Raw genomic sequence first — 22,036 nt, 5'->3', positions numbered from 1 at the left:
AATATACACGCTATATACGCTATACAGAACTTTATACAACACATTCTCCACCAATCTGAGGAACAATTTTACCAGTTAATCATGCAAATTGTTCTTTAAGTGTTCATGGTTCTATATAGAACCATTGTCTTTACTAAAGAATTCTTGAAGAACCATTTTTTAAAGAGTGTAGTGTTGGTTTAACTTACATTGATCCACCTTATCTTACTAGGACTGGTTTAAAGGTGGTCACTATCTTAAAACCACTCAGAAATACAAAATGTGGTGGTCTGCTTTCACAACCAGTAACAAGGCTAAGCAGTCAACCAAAACACAGGTGAGCTTCCACCCTAATGGAAGGCTATCTAGGAGGAAAGACAACAGAGACAGTGAGTAAAACAAGGAGAAAGACATGCACAGTATGCAAACAGATAGAGGCAGGTGGCAACAAAGTCTTGTCTTAGTTGCACCAATCTCTTCAGCTGCTTATAGCAACAGGCTAAAGTCAATTTCAGTATGTGAATTTAACTCAGAGGTCCAATCTGAACACATGAAATCATCAGAAAACTCAATATAGTTGAGTAATGTGAGGTATATTCTATTTTAAGTATAACAGACTTGCAAGAACTGCAAAAAACACAATTCATTCTCTTTTTTGATTAATTGACTTTGGCAAATAATTACATTCTTTCAATGCAAATACTTTAAGTACATCTTAAAATGGATTCTAGTGGTTATTTCCTGTCTTACTGATGACCACTACGGTGGCTGAGCAAAAATGCCTGACTCTCTTCATCCAAAATAACCCAATGTCCACAATAAGATGTTGTCCAAAAAAGTACTAATTATTTTTAATGATAAAAATACTATGCTTGGAAGTCCAACACAAATTAAAATAAGGATTGCAAAGATTAACTAGAGATTATCTGAAAGAAAGATCAGTGTCTGTATCAGCCTGGACTTGAGGATGTGAGGTCAAAGACTCTTCCTGCTCTGGCCACACCCTCCAGGTAGCGTCACCTGCCCTTATCTCCCAGTGGCTCATCTATTCCAGCCACTAGATGGGGTTAACTCAAACAGAAAAGGAGTATGATAATAATGACCTTCACATCTGGCCCCTCAGGCTTGACATAATATATATAGAAAGAAAAAAAAAACATACATTGCATATTCGTTGATCCAGTCTTTAGTGTTCTAACAGCAAGCAGAGCTTTGCAGTTGGCCACTCTATGATGCCCGTTTTTGTCTTGAGTTTAACTGATCCACTCGGAATCAAATCGGAAGTAGAGCCACTACCACCACAATGTCTCTGGCGTTGAAGATCTTTCTCACCTTGGACCACTTCTGTCTTTCAGAAGATGCAATACAATTCATAGTCTAAACACACACAAGGGCCAGTTTTGTTTCTTGAGTGCAGGGCTCTGCGCAGGCAGTCAAGCTCTTCTACACCAAACTCATCAAATCTTTATAGAGCTCACTGCGTGCACAGGGGCATACTGTCCTGCTGAAACAGTAGAGGGTCTTCCTCTATCCCACAGCTGGAAGCACACAGTTATTTAGAATGTGACTGTATGTTGTAGCATTAAGATAGATTTCCATTAACTGGAACTAAAGCCTGAAGAAACAAGAGCTCTTTTGCTGTATGGCAAGTTTATTCACAGCAATTCTAAGCTGGGCATCAACTTTTATACAATTCTGGATAATCTACTCTTCCCCTAATTAGGCCTGATATGATTAGTGTATTCAATTAATGGATTATAAAGATTGATTATGGTTCATGAGCAACCCTGTATACTGTACAATGATAAGAAATAATTTCTGCCTTTTTGGGGTATTGACTGCCTACTTGTTTGCCAGTTTCTTTTATAGATAGGAATGAATAGTCACCAGAGAAGTGTTTTATGCATGTTTTTATTTGTCTTCTTTTTATTCAGTCGCCATTACAGATTACATAGTGTAAAATTACAGAAGTGCAGTTAAGAGCACTAAAATGTATTATCCCAACAGAAGCTGATTTAAAACAAGACGAAAAATCATGCAGCATGATAATCCTTGTGCTTGGCCGTTTGCATCTTTTCTCTCATTTTCATAGCATAAAATAACATATATATATGAGAACTTGTCATGATAATAACATTACAGAAAATTATGTCTAAAAGGAGAGGACTAAAGAAACTGATCAAAACAGATCTAAGATTAAGAGATGATCTAAATGTCCTCTTAATTAAACTGTTTAGATGTAAAAAATGTTTTCAATCAATTCATGGTGGATGGGTACAAGGCATTGTGAGGCAAAATAGTCCCCAAAGTTCCACCACTAAAAGATCCTTCGCAGAAAGTTATCGCATGAAATGGTTATGCATACACTGCCTGATACCTGAGACACTGTTTTATGATAGTTTAGTGATAAAGTTTCAGGTCTAAACTGTATTATAATCCATCTAATTGAATCCATTCATGGTGGAAGGATACAAGAAGGGTGTTTAAAGGCAAAACAGTCCCCAAGAACATTTATTTATTTCAGATTTGTCCACTATTTTCTCATTAACATTCCATATAAAATTCAGAAGACACATATAGGTTCACTGGTGGTTTTGGATAGTAAATAAAATGTCTGTATTTGTGTTGTAGTCATGGCGACCCCTGGTTCCTATCACCACCACTGTAAAGAAATCTGAGTCTGCACTGTACTACTTCACATCAGTAAAAGTAAAATATACATTTTAATGATTCTGAATGATTATCAAATTGTCTTGAGTTACTACAGAATATAAACAAAACTACAGACAAAACTGCACAATTTTTAAAACCTCATCTCAAATCTCTAAGTGACTCCACTTACAAGACTTTCGTTACTTAAAAATATAGCTAATCACTGCAAAAAATGAATATGACTTTTTTATTATTCTTTGTACAATTTATTTTTTAATCTTTATTTAATGCCTTTGGCCTTCAGCTCCTCCTTCACTCTCTTTAGGTAATCGGGGTCTGGATAGCCATAACTGTGGAAAGAGATATTAGATTGGTCAGTAACGCATGCACATTTACCCACAGTGCAAAAATTCAACACAAATAAGGCTCATCACAGGAGCACCTCGTAATGTGGCTCACTTGGCGATCAAAAAAATATACTATAAAACTGAAGTCTTGATGCATTATCTTCAGGTCACTCTTACCATGATGGCCCACCATCTGTGCTGGTTTTATGATGAATGTCGTTCCAGATGACGGAGTTGTCTGCTCCAGTGGTCGTGGAGGTCCCAACAGTAAAGATCAGTCTCTGATCAAAAGCTCTCCTGAGCAGCTGCAGCACATACCTTCCTTCATCGTTGTCAGGCAGATAAGCGGTGCGATGAGCTCCCCTGTAACGTTTTCCAGGGTTTGGATGTCTGTCCTAAATAATGATATTGTACAAAGAATTATTCTGATTATACTGAATATTTTTATTTATATTGTGGGATGAATTCTTCCTGTCTGCTGGACTGGGTGTTTTACAGTTACATCACTAAAATTCTCTCAAAGAAAGATCACATACCTGGGCTGCATTTCAAAACTCTAAACAGGACAACTCTTAAGATGTACAATGCAGTCCATAATTTTTGAAGATTAACAGTCTTTGCTAGGTTCTGCACTCCTTTACAGAAATTTTAACTTACCAATTTACCAATTTACAATTCACAAACAGTCATAACAGCCACGTTATGGTTGCAACAGATGCACTTATACTTATTTATGCATTTATTTATTTATAATTGTACAATTGGTACAACTGCTATTTGGTTGTAGTCCTGTTTTCTTGCACAACAGTAATACATATATATACATGGCAGAATGAAGGTCATTCAATATAATGACACATAGAAAATACTGTGTTTAGACTAGCATATTTTATTTAGATTAGATTTTTTTATTTTTCCATTGTTTCATTAATCTATGTAAAGCATTTAGAGATTTTGTAATTGAAATTAAAATTTATATATAAAAAATATAAAAACATGTTTTCTTACTATTATTACTAATTTTATTACTTTTAGTAACAGGCTGATGCTCTGTTCTGGGCTAAGAGCCTTTAGTCATTAGACCACGGGTCACCAATTTCCATTTAGATAGGAAAAAGTCATTTTGGTGATTTCCCTGCTCAAACACATTTGATCTAACCAATAAGTTGATTACCAGAATCTGTGGGTGTACTCAACAAGTAAATGACCAAACTGTGCTGTACCCTTCCTTCCCGGAAACCTGCATTAGGCACCGTAACAAGTTCGGCTGCATTTTTCGAAATCTTATTAGCAAATTTTTTTGTGTGTACACCACTTGTAAATACTTGGAGATGCCTAAATAAAGTTTTACCCTTTTGTTTAGAGTGAATTCTTACCGTCTGTATGCCATCTGGTATGCTGTAAACAATTTCAATAGTGCCACATCGAGAGTAACCAGGCAGATTAAAATGCCGTTTAAAGACGTCCATTTTTCCATCAGGCTGGGTTCCTGTCAGTGTCCCGAAGATGTCCTTACACACTGGGCAGATTTCACCCAAGCTCCTCACTGACGCCTCCAGACACTCTCTGCAGAACTCATGGCCACATTTCATTTTTTGTTTGTCAGTAAAATTGTCCATGCAGATTGGACAGTCAGCATCTTTGCTTTTATCTCTTTCTTTCTCGTTAGCAGCTTTTCCTGGCTCATTGTTTGCATGCGCTCCACTGTTTGGAGAAAGTACATGCGTCCATCCAGCTGCACCTGCTCTCTGTTGTCCTCCTTTAAGCCCCCATGAAAGTGGTAAATTTCCTGGATAGCCAACTAATTTCTTTGTCTTGTCATCAAACACAGACTTTCCAGCCAGCTTCTCTATATTAGCGATGGCAGGACCGAGATGCTTTGGGAGTCCAACAAGTTTTCGGATATTGCTTTTCTCCTGTACACCGACAAAACGGTCTTGACAGCCGAGTTTTTCCAGCGCCTGGCCTACAGTCTTCGCCTCAGCAGGGTTCTTAAATGTGCATGTGACAGCTGAAGTGGCAACCTTCTGATAGAGATGCGTGAAGGCTCTGAGGGCGTGGCTTTCAAGATTGACACCTTGATTGTTTGACTGTACTGTCACCTTAATGAAGTCCTGTGAAGGCACAGCAGTGAACACAACTCCATATTTCTGTTCAATATCATGAATCTGTTTTTGAGAAATCTTCTTCATCAGTTCATAGTGTGTCTCATTCATCATGATTGGATCTGGAGTGTCCTTGATAACCATTCCCAAGGTCCAGCTTCTTGATGTGTCAGTCTCCATTTTATTTGTCATATCATTGCTGTGAGATCTTGGTAACACCGTTCTGGACTCCAGATTCATCTCCTTCTCAACTCTTGATATAATTTGTCCTGGTCCAAATAGCAGGCACTGATCAGCTGACATGTCTAACACCATCTTAGTCTGGTCTACTTTAACATTACGCACCACCTCTTTAGCAATTTCTGACTCCAGTTGTGTTTCGGGGATGTTAACAGACTCTAGGTTTTGTGTGCTTTGCTGGTAAAGGTCTATAAATTTCTGAGCCACTTCATCACTTCTGGTTTCATCCAGAGCAGTAACTGAAACCAACACCTCAGCATTTATTTTAACACCAAACTCCTTCACAAACTGGCTGAGCTCATTTTTGAAAGCACGGCTGAAGTACCAGTAATGAAAGAGGGGGACAGTAACAGTGGGTGGAGCTCCACTCCTCTCAACATGCTGTGGGATCTTAGCTCCATTTAGATCGCTTCTCATTGCAGCAGCAGCCATCCCAGTTTCTGATTCTCTAACAATGCCACTAACCTCTCTGTACTTCTTCTCAATTACGTCAAAGTTTCCTGAAAATGACAAACTGTTTCCAAAGAGAGGATTTCCAAACCTCTTCTTCAGCTTTGCTTGAATAATCGGGTGCAATTTGTCTAAATCCATGAAGGCCTTGAAAAACATGTCCACCTAAAAACACAGAAAATAAGGTTTATACTTAGCAAAGGCAGCTCCATTATATAAAACAAGCAAGTTTTAAAAGTTGATAGACAATACTGGGGGGAAAAAAAAACTATGGCCTGTGCCAAAGTTATGACGCATTTTATTTTTCCCCAATATGTAAAACTCAACAAACAAACAGTAAGTGTGTATTAAAATGTGCTGAAGCGTATTCTCTGTAGAGGATGAGTTAAGTTATTTAAACTTAACAAAACACGTAATTTGACCAGGGATGTCAAAATAATTGACTTTGAACCACTGAATCCTCTCTCCTCACATGCTCAGGCTGACCCTAAAGTCATGCTACCCACTGGGTTAATAAAGTCCTTACACTACGGGAGGTGCAAAGTACTGAAAAAATTAAGAAATAAAAAAAATAATAAAGATATATAATGTCTTGCATAATAATCCATAAACACAAATTACCTCTGAGACGGGCACCTTCTCCTCCTCCACTGTGGGTACTGATTTCTGTGGTTCATCCAGAGTCTTTGTTTCATCCACCAAAAAGTGCACTATAGCCTGTGTTGATTTAACAGGTTTGGCTTCCTTAAATATTAAATTTCCACTTTTCAGTGTCTTTAAAACATCCAAAGCTAAAATAAAAGACAAAAATAAAAAAAACCAAGCACTTTACATGGGACAATAATTATGAAGTGAATTATTACAAAAATGTTTTTTTCCCTTCGCTCATATATCGTAGATGATTTTTACAGATCATTTTTACATGATCATTTCTTCATGATGATTTTTCACTCTTTTTTCCCCTTTAGAATTATACAGGCTGTTTCTGTTACTGTGCCTTTCAGAGTGACATTTTTTCCAATAAAGTTGTGAGCTAGTATATTTTGTATCATGTCAGTAATGTTTAGTACAAAATGACATTATAGTTAATTTACAAAAACAAGTTCTCACCTTTCGATGGGCTTATCTTCACCACTGCATAATAGGGATCATCCAAAAGTTGAAGGTTCACAACATTGCAGTGCTTTCCCACGTGCTCAGACAGTGTTGAATTGGACCAGCTCTGAAGAGCTACTTGCAGACGAGCCTTCCATCTCTCTGGTAACTTCTGCTGTGTCCACTCTACTCTGATATTAACCTCTACAGAGTCTAGAGGGGCCGAGGGTTCGGCTCCACCTGCTGTCCCTGCATTAGCTGATCTATTGCTGTCCTGAAATAAAAAAAGCAGGATTAGATAAGGGATATGAAACGTTGAATACACACTGAAAGGATGAATATAAGAAATGACGAAAAAAGAGGAAACCAAGGAAAATCATTTTGGTTGTTTTTAATTTTTTTTGTTTTTTTACACAATTTGAAAATGCCAGCTGTTCTTTACACAATCATGTGCAAAAGTTTGAAGAACCTCAGTCAAATTCCATGTTTTGCTGATTTTCTAAGTGAAAAGAAGCTAACACACTTTCTACAAAGAAAACACTTAAACGTGACATCTTTTCTATTTTATTTTTAGAGCAGTTTTTATAGTTTACCAGTGTGTTGAAGTCAGTAAGTAAACAGTAATTGTGTATATAAAATGTGCATAAGTGTGTCCTCTTTAGAGGATGTGTTTATTTATTATCACTTAGAAAATCAACAACAACATGGAATTTAACAGGAGCGCTCAAACTTTTGCACACAACTGCAGGGTTGGGCCGAATAATTCAAATGTAACACGACAGAATGACGCAGATGCTCGTGGGTAGAAGTTGAACGAGAGGCTTTACTGATGAAAACACAATCCACAATCGAAGTCAAAAAAGTCAGGTCCAAAAAGGGCAAGAAACACAAAAACACAAACATAACCAGGTAAACAGCCCAAAAAAGTAGTTATGGCAAAGGGCAGGTCAAAAAGAGGGCAAAATAATCAGCACCAGACGAAACACTCAGTAGCTCTTGAGAAAAGAAAAAATACCTTGCAAACAACCTAGCCTACAAGCCCGGGCTTTATACTGAACTAATCTTTGAACAACAGGTGAAACTGATCAATACTCCGCAGAGTTAGAGCGCTGGTTGGAGCGAGACCAAGGCAGGAGTCATGTGCTCCCCCAAGGGGTTCTGGGAGATGGAGTCCAAGCAGACCACAGAGCTGAAGGGAGTCGTGACCTCAAACACTCGAGTATTTGTTTGTTACATTGGTATTCGGTTCTCTATTTAGTATTTGGAAGCTCTGCCATGACAATTAAAGCCTAAAATAACTTTAATTGCCTTTCGGTAGAAACACATCTGTTAACGCATTAATGAAAATGTTAAGACTAAATAAATTATAGGTGTTTGATCTGAATACATAATTAAGCTCAAACTGCACTGATTTTCAGACGGCCACTGAAGCTAAAAGATCAGAGACATCACAGCAAAAAATCATGCATGCTTTAAAAAATTAGGCAATAAGAAAAAGAGGCAAGTATAGCACAGAGACAAGAAATGTCATGAATACACAATGAATCACAAATGAATAAAATGGCCCAAATATAATGTATCACAACTCTACAATAATTCAAAATGTGCAAAAGATAAAGGGTGCAGGAATTTGTTCACAAGGCATTTTGCGCTGTATATGTTAGGGGTAACGGCTGTGTCCACTCTACACTGATATTAACCTGGGCATCTGGAAGAGCTGAGAGATTTGGGGCATCATTACTGCTTGCCGCAACTTCAGTTATTGCCCCTGTTTCTGCTGTGTAAAGGTTCTGTAAAAACAGGCAGGATAAGATTAGAAATGTCAGGGGATACATGCTGAAACATACTGGAAATGACAGATATCACAAACGATGACTCATCAAGGGAAAACTTCAAGGAAGTGTACAGTTCATTATAGATTATATCCACCTTGTTTTTCACATGACTGCTGTGTTTCAGTTACATCTGAAACATGCAGTTAGCAAACGGAAGGTCATTCAGTACTGTTTTTAACAAAGTCAAAGAAAGTTATTTGTTAAGTTATTATTTTGTACCTTTAAAACTCTCTGAGGCATTCTGGGACAATATTCAGTTTTCGGCTGTCAGCATAGCTAAGTATAGATGAAACAGCAATGCTACAAGTATAAACAGCACAGAGCTTAATGTGAATGTTGCTTCATACTGACGCTTTGAAAAGGTTCAGCTATTATTGTTGAAGTCTCGGCCCATAAACTGCAACCTGATGATGAATTGCCAGTTGAACACCACTGTTTGCTCCAAGCAGACTCTCTTTAACTAGTTTACACTTTAAATTTTCTTTATAACTCGCTATATTCTGCCCTCACTAGCCGAACAGGTCAGCAGAAGCTGAACGGCTAGCAGGCTAGCACTGACAGACAGATAAAAGACAGACTTCAAGCTTATAAAGAAGGAGTTACTTAAAAATGGAGACTTACAATGGAAAGAATTTTATGTACAAGTCTGTTACGAGCTAAAAACATCTGCATTTAAACTACAGTTGAGCAAAATCCAATGTAGTGCTGAGCTAACCCTGCTAGCTTGTTACTAACACGCCATGAACACAGCACTATTGTAGCGCTGGTTTAAAAACAGATTTCTACATTAGATGATGCTGTGTAATGACACAGCTTCATGGCTTTTCCACTTGACTCTAAACTAGGAGTGGAGGGAAAAATCGATTCCTAGATGCATCGCATGCAAGTAGAATAGTTTCTTGTAAAAGGTCTCTCAACATTCAACTGTTTTCCGAGGCTGAAGTCACTTCTCATTCTCCAGCTTCTTGTTTGAATTTTCCCGTTCCACCTTAAATTCTGCCTGAGGTGCCAGAATGTAAATGCAGCACAATTTAAGGTGGAACGGGAAAATTAGAAAGAGAAACTGACTTCAGTGTTGCGACTTTTTAGTGTTTGACAGTTTCTCATTACAGATTTAACGTACCAGGAAATCAACTCCTGTGCTTACAAATGCAAATACGTCTGTTCGTCTCCAAATGTTCATCCTAAATATTTCTCTTTGCCGTTTTGTTAGCTACTAGCTAGACGAGATTGTCTGCGTTGCTGTGACCTGCAGTCTGCACGTCAGCCTACAGGGTGGTGAATTAGCAGCGTTCAAGACCATTTATTGTTAAACTGTGTTAGAACAATCAGCAGAGCTTTATTTTACTGCAAAGGAGGATTATTTTATTTTTACCTAAAATTCTAAATCTGCTGTGGCACCGCAACTGGCCAGTAAAAGAGCCGCAGGTTGCCGACCCCTGAGCTACAATTAAAAATTGTAATGAAATGACTTCATTAGCGTGAATAATTGGTGTAGGCTCTAAGTAGGATATTCTGATTCTAAAGATTAAATATATATTTTATATAACATTAAATCCTTGTTATAAGCATTTAACGTATTGTCTGTTTACATTTTGCCATTTACATTTACTTTGTATATGTTTAACCTTCCAATAACATATGTATATCTTAAAAATAAAAGCTTTGAGAAACCTTTTCACATTTTTAAATTCAGTAATTTTTATATATCACACTGGGAGTCTGCTCAGATATACATTTTATAATAGCTAACATCTTGCAAATTCTGCTAATTTTAGTGCACAATTTCGTTTTTATCTAAAAAATAAAACATAAAGTCCAAAGTTTAACAAAACCTTTTACGTTTTGTTTTTCCCCCAATATGTTAAATTCAGCAGTAACTGTGCATTAAAACTTGGCAGAAGTGTGTTCTCTGTAGAGAATGTGTTTATTTATTATCACTTAGAAAATCAACAACAACATGGAATTTAACTGGGGTGCCCAAACTTTTGCACACAACCATAGGGTTGTGCCGAATAACTCAAACACTTGTTTATTCGTTTGTTACGTTGGTATTCGGTTCTCTACTTAGTATTTGGAAGCTCAGCCACGACAATTAAAAATAAAATCTAAAATCACTTTAATTGCCTTTTGATAGAAACGTGTCTGTTAATGTGTTAATGAAAATGTTAAGACTAAATAAATAATAGCTGGTTGATCTGAATGCATGATTAACTCAAATCCAGACATCAGCTCAAACTGCACTGATTTTCACACAGCAGCTGAAGCTAAAAGATCAGAGACGTCTCAGAAAGAAATCACACTGAGCTCTTTAAATATCGAATGATAAGAAAAAGAGGCCGGTATCCCACAGAGACATGAGGAATTTGATGAATCATCTTAAATTAATGAAATGGCCCTCTACAATTATTCTAAATGTGCATAACATAAGAGTGAGGTAAAACTTTTCCAAAGCACTTTGTGCTGTATATGTTAGTGGTAACGGCTCTGTCCGTGCTACACTGATATTAACCTGGGCATCTGGAGGGGCCGAGAGACTTTTTGCTGCATCTTCAGGTTTTGCCCCTTCAGCACCTGCTGTGTAAAGGTCCAGCATCTGTAAAAACAGGCAGGATTAGATTAGAAATGTGAAGTGTACAGTTTATTACAGATTATACCTTATTTTTCAAGTGACTGCTGTATTTCAGTTACATCTGAAACATACAGTTAGGGAACAGAAGGGTCTTTCAGTACTGTTTTTAACAAAGTCAACGAAAGTGTGCTTATTTTTAAAAAGAGCAATTAAAAAAGTTACAACGGCTCCCGAGTGGCACAACCGTCTAAGCGTTGGCCCTATCATCAGGAGAACGCGAGTTCGATCCCTGGTGATGCTACAGCCATCCGTAGCACAATTGGCCTTGCTCTCTCTGGGTGGGTGGGATGGCTGCCCTTCTCCCACCATCACTCAGCGCAATGCTAGTCAGCGCAGGCATCTGTTAGCTGATGTAACAAATCTGGCGGTTGGCGCTTTCCTCCGAGTGCGTTCAGCTGTCCAGTGACGTTGCGTGAGCGGCAGTTCGAAAAGAAGCGGTGGTTGGCTTCACAGGTCTCGGGGGAAGCCTGTGTTAGCCTTCACCCTCCTAGCGTTGATAGCATCGTGTGATTGGTGGAGTCCTAACTAGCGGGTGGAATTGGAGATGACTAAATTGGGGAGAAAATCGGGTAAAAAATAAAAAAAGTTACAACAAAATGACTTTATTAGTGTGAGTAATTAGTGTAGGCTCTAAACAGAACTTTGTGACTAATGATTAAGATTACTGAAAGATTAAGATTAAGGCTATATTTTTATATGACATTAATTACAGGGAGATTCACTTGAAACAGGCAACCTGATGATGAATTGCCAGTTGAACATCACAGTTTGCTCCAAGGAGACTCTCTTTAACTAGTTTACACTTTAAATTTTCTTTATAACTGGATATATCCTGCCTTCACTTACTGAGCAGGTCAGCAGAAGCTAAATGGGTAAAAAAAGACAGACTTCAAGCTTATAAAGAAGGAGTTACTTAAAAATGGAGACTTATAATGTAAGCCTGTTAAGAGCTAAAAACGTCTGTATTTAAACTAGAGTTGAGCAAAATCCAATATTGGGCTTGAACTAACCCTGCTAGCTTGTCACCAACACACCATGAACATAGCATAGACTACTGCAGTCGTGCGTCATTCTGTAGTCCGCGTTATACCCATATTAGGAACTCCACGTCTAAGCTCCATCTCTCTATGGCCAGAATGAATAGGGTTTTTGAAAAATCGCCTCTATCACACCCTGTGTTAAATAAAAATGTTCAGAACCCGATACGTTTTGTCCTGTGTACATTCTTCTCCCGAATACCACTGGATCCTCTGAATTACGAGGTCGTTAAAGAGCTCTAATACTAATATTGCTACATGCAAGCTAAAGCTACTGCGCACCATTTTGATGTCACTAAGCTACACAAAAACTAGGTGGGTAGCACATATTTACAGGTATACCTGTAAATAAAACCTCTGGGTGGGATATTTTGATAGGCTAAAACTTTTTATCAAAAATACTACCAGTGTTAAAACTACAAGGCTAATTTTAGCTTCTTTTTGCCATGTTCCTGTTGAGTTTTCCTTTTTTGTTTTGTTTTTTCCTCCAAATATGTTAAATTCAGCAGTAACTGTGCATTAAATCGTGGCAGAAGTGTGTTCTCTTTTGAGAATGTGTTAACTTATTAAAAAAGTAATCTGTCCAAGTGCACACATGACTATGAGCAGTAACAGAAACCAAAACTGCTAATAATTCCATGTAGTTTCGCCCATAAAAATATACATACCTAGATGCTGCATTTGTCTGTTGTTCTCTATCTGAGGCAATACGTCTGCACGTTCGCCATGTTGGAGCGGTCAAGATCTGCTTGTGAACAAATTCACTTGTACTGAGAGATTAAATCAGCCACAACTTCCTTATTACTAAACCGATTTTCACCAAATTTGTTTTGTTATAATCCTCAGACATAGATTAATCTAGGTTGCATGGACTGCTCTCAGTAGCTTTTACGTCTTTAATAACTGTGATCGTGCTAATTAGCCGTCCGGACCAACAGGGAAGTATTCAGTCTGCACCTGATGTTAAAAACTGAGTTTAGTGTGAGTAGAAACACGATCTCACATCAGCAAATCCATCAATGTGTGAATCACTTCTAATGTTAATACACATAAAAATAAATTAAACCCTCCAAAACACAGTAAGAAGGACACTTCTAAATCGCCAGCTTCTTGTCTGAATTTTCCCGTTCCACCTTAAATGGTGCAGCAGTCACTTTCTGGTGCCTGAAGCTGCAACATTTACGGTGGAACGGTAAAATTTGAACAAAATACTGGCAAATAAGAAGCTGACTTAAGCTTTGTATAAGAAGGTGCTAACGCTAATCTAGTAAGAAAATCTACACAGATTAAGGAATGCTATAACTTATCTAGCTACAAAGTATGAACCATTATTGTAAATAACCACTACAAGTTAGGATCCCCTGAACAGACTATTAAATGAAATAAGCTTAATAAAAAAACTGAGGAAAAACAATCACATCAACAGGTTTTGTGTGCCTCACCAACCACACGGCCATATCTACATATAAACCTCACACAAACATGAGCATGGGTCGCTGCGTTCCCTCTGTTATCCCTTGTGTGGTATTGGGCTCTGTGGGACCCGTTTTCAATGTTTACCAAAAAAAAATGATGTGATTTTTTTATTATTTCAACCTCAGATTCCTTGGCCTTCGCTCATTTTCTATGAAGAACATATACACATTTTCAGTAACTTCACACTGTTCACCCCCTATGCATTTATATTACACATGTGGTGTTGGGGTGAACCCACAGGGAACAATAGTGTGGAGGTGCTGTTTCCCTTTACTCTGTTCTCCTCCTACATGGCCTGCTGTTAGTCTGTGTGTGTGTGTGTGTGTGTGTGTGTGTGTGTTTGTATATGTGTGTGTGTGTGAGGGTGGACAACATGTAAAGGCTGCTGACTGGGTACAGTGGCTAAAGGAGAACCCTACGCTGGCCACTTGTGATATTTTAAACATCTGGTATTTTTACATAAATTGTTGTGGCTGTATTGATTAAAATGAAAAATAAACATAATGCAATGGGTCCACCAGACCACTGAGTAACAAAAACACAAACACCACACAAGAGTTAAATAATCCTATTCGACTTTCTGAGTTCAATATTCTTGAAATAGTATAATTTTGGTATCTTTCTTAAATTGACGCTCTGTAATGGTACTGAATGCAGTCCAGCAATGATGTTGACTGCCCCAAAATGGCGGTGTCGTTGACACACCTGGCGGGACCCAACACGGCACCTAGTTATGCATATCTATGGCTCCACCCTACCAGACTATGATATTTATATTATTTAAGACGGTGAGTTTCAGGGGGTTATTTGACTTTAAGAATGATGCAGAAAAATCAACATAAACATATAATAATAATAAAAGTAATACATAAACGTTTTTCTTTGGACAGCGACAACACATAAATGTAATACCTTACCTCTCCCCCTTGTTGAAAAGCTTTGTTCGTGACATGTTCTTGCTGTGCATTAATTTCTGCTGCAGTAGCATCCTGAAAGGGTATATACACAAAAAAGACTGATTAATGTGTACTTCTGCTCTGGTGTTGAACAGATTCACAGCAAGTCTATTTCAATTACATTAGTTTTATTTTGTCCTTTGCACTGTGTATGCTATCCGTTCAAAAGTATGCAGAATGTCCTTCTACTGAGTGAATACAGCTACTCATTGTTGACAGAGGTATTCTATTACTCACAGACAGCTTGTAAGCTTTCAGAAAAAAAATATGGATTGGTAACTGTACACACACTTTTTGGCTCTGGGTTCTCTGCATCATGAAGGGGTTCTTTAGACTGATGAAAAATGTGCTGTAGATAGTTCTATACAGAACCTTTTTGAAAAGGTTTCTTTATAGGCCCCAAAAGGGCTCTTCTATTGTAGCAAGCTTGACATCGTAACAACAGAAGAACCCTTTTTGGTGTAGTGTAGTGTAGTAGCTGAGTGTGAGATCTTGATGCATTTTTCATGCTGGAGTGCTGTTTTATTGTACTCTTAATGGCGCAGATGGTCTGAAGTCTTTCTTGGTTGCTAAATTGAGAAATTACTGTATTGGTATGTGCATCAATATGTGTCTGATGACAGTGAAGATGCAATACAATTGTTGAAGGACAAAAATGGCCTAATACAGTAACTTCAAGAAAATACTTATCACAGGAAATCAGATACAGTCACTGAACAATATAACAACTGTAAGGGTTGGCTCCAGGGCTAGGCCACCGCTGGCCACTAGGGGGAGTCAACGACCCAGTCCAGCCAAATGAGCCACACTTGCTCAGGGGGCTTTATAAGGGCTGGGAAGAAGACACACTTTGCTGAGTCTTTGTTTCAGAGTTCTGGCAAACAGACCGGCCAGTAATTTCAGGTAGAAGCTCTAGAGAAATTCTCTAGAGCTTCTTTCTCTCTGTCACTTCTCAAGCCTATCCTCTTTCTCGAGTTTCTGTCTAAAAGAGAAAAAAAGAGAAAGAAATAAACGTAAAGCAAGAGAAGGAACAGGTTTGTCCCTTTCTCCTCTTCGTTCTCCTTTGGGCATTCTCTTCTGTTGGGAAATTAGTTTATTTCAGTTAGCCTTTCCTCAGTGTTTGAGAGAGCCAGTCTTTCCCCTGGTGTCCTTGTTCTTTTCCCGCCTAAGCCTTAGTAGGTGGGTTTTGTACTGCCGTTTGTTTTCTACCCGTTTGTTTGTTTTCTACCCGTTTTCTACTCCGCGCTTTAATATATAATTTCAATCATACCTTACAATCACACATAAGCCTGAGTTCAAATCCCACCTCTGGCAAGCCACCACATTACAGAAAGACTCAGCCAACCTATGGACCAAGCTGAGCTCCCTGACCTGGATCAGGTTAAGATTGCCTTGGCTCACCAAGGGGCTGCGATTGGAAGGCATGTGCAGGCCTTGCAGCAAATACTAACTCAGCTGCAGGGCCTCACTGCAGCTTTACAGCAGGCTGCCCCTCCAGTGGTGGTTGCTGAGGAGCCCCACCTACTAGAGCATTACTCTGGGGATCCTGGAGGATGCCGGGGTTTTCTCCTTCAGTGTTCCCTCATCTGTGCCCTGCATGCCCTGAGTTAATGGGAAATGGCCACGTCCATCACGGGCAGGGGGGGCCCCTGACGGACCCATCCATATCCCCCAGAGCCACTAGAGTGTTCCTCAATGTCGCCATCTCATGGGGGGAAGACAAGGAGGAACGCCTCCAGGCCTTTGTGGACTCAGGGGCTGCAGGGAATTTTATTGACGCTGGGCTAGCCAAAGCCCTTGGGGTGCCCCTGGTCTCATTGGACAAGCCCCTTCTTGTGTCAGCCATCGATGGGCAGTCCCTTGAGTCAGGGGCAGTCTCCCAGCAGACCAAACTACTCAGCCTGCACATAGGACAGCACTGTGAGAAAGTGTCCTTATACCTCATCAGTGCCCCCAGTGTGCAGTTGGTGCTGGGCTTTCCCTGGCTCCAGCGTCATAATCCCTGTCTGGACTGGCTGAACCGTTCCATCCGTTCCTGGGGTCCCCTCTGCCAGAACTCCTGTTTGCAAAACCCCAGGCCCAGTGGCATGGCTTCCCTGTCTCCCAGTCCAGAAACCCCTGACCTCTCTCGAGTCCCCCCCTGAGTACTGGGACCTCCAGGAGGTCTTCAGTAAGGAACAAGCTCAGCTCCTGCCCCTCCATTGGCCTCACGATATTGCCATTGATTTACTACCCGGCACTAGTCCCCCTCGGGGCCGGCTATTTTCTCTAAGAGTCCCTGGCCATGGGCATCAACAGGCCATCCACCTCCCCAGCTGGGGCAGGATTCTTCTCTGTGGGGAAGAAGGATGGGGGCCTGCACCCCGGCATCGACCAAAGAGGGCTCAACAAGATCACGGTCAAGGACCGCTACCCTCTGCCTCTGATGTCCTCTGCCTTTGAGGCACTGCAGCAGGCATCCTTCTTTACTAAATTGGACATGCGCAGCGCCTACAACCTTATTAGGGTCAGGGAGGGGGACGAATAGAAGACAGCCTTCATCACCCCATCGGGCCACTATGGATATTTAGTCATGCCCTTTGGACTGACTGACTGCCCCGGCTGTCTTCCAGCGCTACATCAACGAGGTGCTGAGAGAGGGGTTTGACTGCTATGTGTTCGTTTATTTAGACGACATCTTAATTTACAGCAAGAGTCTAGATGAACACATAGCCCATGTCCGACGGGTCCTCCAGCTTCTCCTGGATAATCACCTGTTTGTGAAGCTGGAGAAGTCGTTGTTCCATGTTCAGACGGTTGCCTTTCTCGGGTTTGTGGTGTCTTAGAACCGCCTGAGCATGGACCCTGCCAAGGTCCAGGCCGTGGCCCAATGGCCCCGACCTACATCACTCCGCCTGGCCCAGCGCTTCCTGGGCTTCACTAACTTCTTACGGAGGTTTGTGAAGAATTTCAGCTCTATAGCTGCACCCCTGACCACCCTCACGAGGAAGACCTCTGGGCGGTTTCAGTGGACTCCAGAAGCCCAGGAAGCCTTTGAGGAGATCAAGCGGCGTTTAACCTCAGCCCCAGTGCTGCGGCTCCCTGATCCAGAGCTCCCCTTTGTGGTAGAGGTGGATGCCTCTGAGATAGGCGTGGGTGTGGTTTTGTCCCAGCGGTACTAACCAGAAGCTACACCCCAGTGCCTACTTTTCTCACCGCCTCTCTCCATCAGAACAAAACTATGACATGGGCGACCATGAGCTGCTAGCCGTGAAACTGGCCCTAGAGGAGTGGAGGCACTGGCTGGAGGGAGCCAAGCACTCCTTCCTGGTTTCCTTTTAAAGTGAACCCTTCCAGCACTGCATGACGCGGCCTCTATAGTGCAGTGGTAGAGCGCCGGTTTATCAATGCGGCGGCGTGGGTGTGAGGTATATTATTTCAATCATACCTTCCAATCACACATAAACTTAGTATTTGGGTCCTGCCTTCCAAAGCTCTGTGGTGGCTCACCCAGTTGGCCTCTGAGACACCACCCAGACAGCTTGAGTTCAAATCCCACCTCTGGCAAGCCACCGCATTACAACAACAAAAGATAAAAACAAGAAATCAACCCAAACCTCTGAACTAGGCATATGTCTGGGGGTCCCAAGTTGAGATTCAAGTTCTTCTTTAACACTCCTGGGTTGTGTAATAACAGCAGGGGCATTATGCTGCTGGAAAAGAGAGTGCAACAGTTATAAACTAGTTATGCTCTTAGAAATGGTATAGTATTGCGATATGGGTAGATGTGTTTTTTTTTAAGCACTGCAATGATTTGAGGTTAACCCTCTGGGGTCTGAGGGCCTTTTTTTAATTTGCGCATATCTAAATTTTTTTTAGATAAATTCTCCTTTAAAGGCTCTTCCATATGACATGATACTCATATGTTTCATATCAAAATGCTCTGTTATCTTCATCATTACTTTCCAAAACTGCTGCAGCAATGTTCATGTGTCTTGATTTGGATTTGGTGATTTGGACTGAATGAAGAATGAAGGGTTTCCGTTGTGATGGGTCAGTCCTTAGTGATTTCCTGAGTGTCCATTGGTCAGTTTCACACAGAATGTAGACAGACACACAAATCTACTAGTTCCATACAGTGAGACGCAGATGACGTGTATCTCAGCCCCTCTTCACAGTCTCATAACTCAGTGAGTAGAGAAAAACATCCTCCAAAAGAGAAGCTGGTGGGTCAAATGCAATTTGCTAATATTAAATTCCTAAAAATAAGCATTGTCTGACCAAACTAATGCCCACATGAGGTGACTGTTTTCTTTTGAAACATTAGGATCCTCCACTCAGATAAACTTCAAAGCCGTCCAACCCGAATGTATAATGATACAGTCTAGTATCAGCCCCGCAAATCCAGTTACACCCAGGGAACCCCTCCACAAGGCCTCTGCCTCTTTAAATCCTGTCATCGGACATAACAAACGCCTGTGTTCCTAAGCAGATACAAAAGTCTTGGTCAAATCACATGTATTGATGTAAGTGAAAATTAGTTGGAATAATAAAATAAGTCCTCGACAGAGAAAACACACAATTACTGTTTATTTGATGAATTTACTGGAATATATATACACTATATGGGCAAAAGTATTGGGACACACCTCTTTATCATTGAATTCAGGTGTTTCATTCACTCTCATTGCCACAGGTGTATAAAATCAAACACCTCGCCATGCAGTCTGCCATTACAAACGTTAGTGAAAGAATGGGTCATTCTAAAGAGCTCAGTGGATTCCAGCATGGTGCTGTAATAGGATGCCACCATTACAACAAGCCAGTTTGTGAAATTTCTTTCCTCCTAGATATTCCACGATCAGCTGTTAGTGGTATTATTGATCATCACCAAGCACAAGGTTTGGAGAATGCCAGGAGAATGTTACCTGCTTGATTGCATTGTGCCAACTGCAAAATGGAGGAATAATTCTATGGGGGTGTGTTTTAGGGGTTGACCTAGGACCCTTAGGTTTAGTGACGGGAAATGTTAATGCTCAGTATACCAAGACATTTTGGACAACTGTACGCCTCCAACTTTGTGTGAACAGTTTTGGTAAGGCACTTTTCTGTTCCAGCATGACTGCCCCAGTGCACAAAGCAAGGTCCATAAAGGCATGGCTGGGACCAGAGCGGAGACTGTGAGCTGCTATAGCTGCAAAAAGGGGACCAGTGACCAACTCCATATTAATGCCAATAGATTTAGAATAGGATATCATAAAAGCTCATGTGTAGCTGTCCCAATACTTTTGTCCATAGAGTGTACATTTCTTTTTTTAGCCTTTAGATTTACGTTTCCAGTATAGGTAATCCCTTAAGTTTTGTGACACAATGCAAATACAATGAAACTGTGGTACGGTCAGTGTCAGTATCATCACAATAATACAGGATGTCCCAAAAAAACAGACATCATTTTGTAGTCTAATAACGCAGCCAATCCTCCTTCAAATGATCTCAAATTTTAACAAAATGTCTAAAAACCAACCAAGTTTAATTTTTAATGTTTTTTTTTCAGGTTGAAGAATGGTGTTCACTAGAAATGAAAAGGCATTTTGTGTGTTAGAATATGCTCGAACACAGTCAAACAAGAGTGTGAAGTATGCATTTTCGAGAAAATTCAATAAAAATGCACCAACTGGAAAGCAGATTGTTATGCAAGACATGCTACAGCGTGTTTGCCAGGAGCTGGACTACGGACTTGACGTGTCGTGCCACAGGCGGTGCGCATATTGAACACTTGTGAAGCTTTGTGCAATCGGTTATAAAATCTACACCCTCTGAATTTCTTGTTCGAATTTTGAAAAATAAATCTTGTGTTGTTCAACATGAAGCCTATTTAATTTTGTTTGCCATAGACATGTAGTTACTCAGATATTCACATCTCAAATGATGTCAATTTCTTGGGGACACGCTGTTCTTTCAAGGTGGTTCTATACTGTGAGATACTGTCTCTGCTGCTACAACTACAGTGCATCAGTGCCAATATCTTACTGTTAAGGGTTACTTACTGAGTGTATTATTGTGTAAATATGTATATTATGTAGAGGACTGTAACTGTTACTCACAACCTGGAAATTATTGCGGGAAATTAAAAATTGCGGGGGGTCTTGTAAATGGGTCAGGCTTGGGTATAAACCAGGCGATGTTTGTGTCTGAAAATATGTACATGTTAAAAATGAGCTTCTTTGTAACATTCTTTGTAAAGCACTAATTTAAATCAGTAGAGGAGAGCTCCCATTCATAGGGATCCCATGCATTCTAGATTTTAGTGTTTTGCTGAGTTTTGTCACATTTATATTTTGTTTTTTTCTAGTATGTCAAAGTCAGCAATTAAATCAAAACAGTGAACTAAATCTGTCTATTAAACTGATGAGAGTGCCTGTCCTTGACATGCAGCTGAAAAAAAAACACATACAAAGACATGGACATTCATTTATTTTAAAATCTAATTTACATAGTTCTCCCCCCTCACCCTAAATGTAGAAGATTGGTTAAGACATGTTTCGTGAAGTTTGCTTCTTTAGTTTTGCACAGGAGCTACAAGGATAATTTTGGGTGATACAGACTTCCATTACTTTTTAGCAGCAATCGCCTCATAGCTCCAGTGCTAAACCTACAGAAGCAAACTCCACCAAACATGTTTTAGCCAATCATCTACATTTGAGGTAAGGGGGGAAACTGTGTAAATTGGATTTTTCAGTAAAACATTCCTTTTATTTTAGTGGAAAATGATTCACGTGTCCAGTTTTGACCTTCTGATTTTTTGTGACACAATGCAAATATATAATTCAGTGGATAATCAAAATAATACACTCAAGGTGATTCTATACTGTGAGATATTATCTCTGCTGCTACAACTGCAGCATGCTAGTGCTAGTATCTCACTGTACAGCACTCCACCCCCTGTATTATTGTGTAAATATGTACAACCCCATCGCCACAAAAGTTGGGACGCTGTGCAAAATGTTAACTAAAAACAGAATGCAATGATATGCAAATCATTTAAACCTTATATTTGATCTAAAATAGTACAAAGACAAGACCTCAAAGGTTGAAACTGAAAAACTGTATTGTTTTTTGAAAATATATGCCTATTTTGCATTTGATGCCAGCAACACGTTCCACAAAAGTTAGATAGGGGCAAAAAAAAAAGACTGGTAAAGTTGTGTAATGCTACATAAAACACCTAATGGTTAATTGCGAACAGGTCAGTG

The 22,036-nt window shown here is 39.9% G+C and overlaps 1 protein-coding gene across 1 annotated transcript in view; it reads right to left on the bottom strand.

Annotated features, from left to right (window-relative positions):
• LOC118800395 overlaps window positions 1-22,036 on the bottom strand; it is a 54,042-nt gene that overhangs the window by 24,834 nt on the left and 7,172 nt on the right. Inside the window, exons 4-13 of the mRNA XM_036560607.1 lie at window positions 18,401-18,496; window positions 14,766-14,837; window positions 11,216-11,299; window positions 8,569-8,658; window positions 6,884-7,142; window positions 6,395-6,564; window positions 4,355-5,938; window positions 3,156-3,373; window positions 2,923-2,981; window positions 1,000-1,036 (exon numbers count right to left, since the gene is read on the bottom strand). Of these exons, the coding sequence (XP_036416500.1) occupies window positions 1,000-1,036; window positions 2,923-2,981; window positions 3,156-3,373; window positions 4,355-5,938; window positions 6,395-6,564; window positions 6,884-7,142; window positions 8,569-8,658; window positions 11,216-11,299; window positions 14,766-14,837; window positions 18,401-18,496 (2,669 nt within the window). The remainder of the gene's footprint in view (window positions 1-999; window positions 1,037-2,922; window positions 2,982-3,155; window positions 3,374-4,354; window positions 5,939-6,394; window positions 6,565-6,883; window positions 7,143-8,568; window positions 8,659-11,215; window positions 11,300-14,765; window positions 14,838-18,400; window positions 18,497-22,036) is intronic.

This window comes from Colossoma macropomum, unplaced genomic scaffold (genome assembly GCF_904425465.1).
Source record: "Colossoma macropomum unplaced genomic scaffold, Colossoma_macropomum, whole genome shotgun sequence".
NCBI classification, from domain to species: Eukaryota; Metazoa; Chordata; class Actinopteri; order Characiformes; family Serrasalmidae; genus Colossoma; species Colossoma macropomum.
The sequence above is the reverse complement of the archived record's forward strand: the minus strand, read 5'-3'. Positions and strand labels throughout refer to the sequence as shown.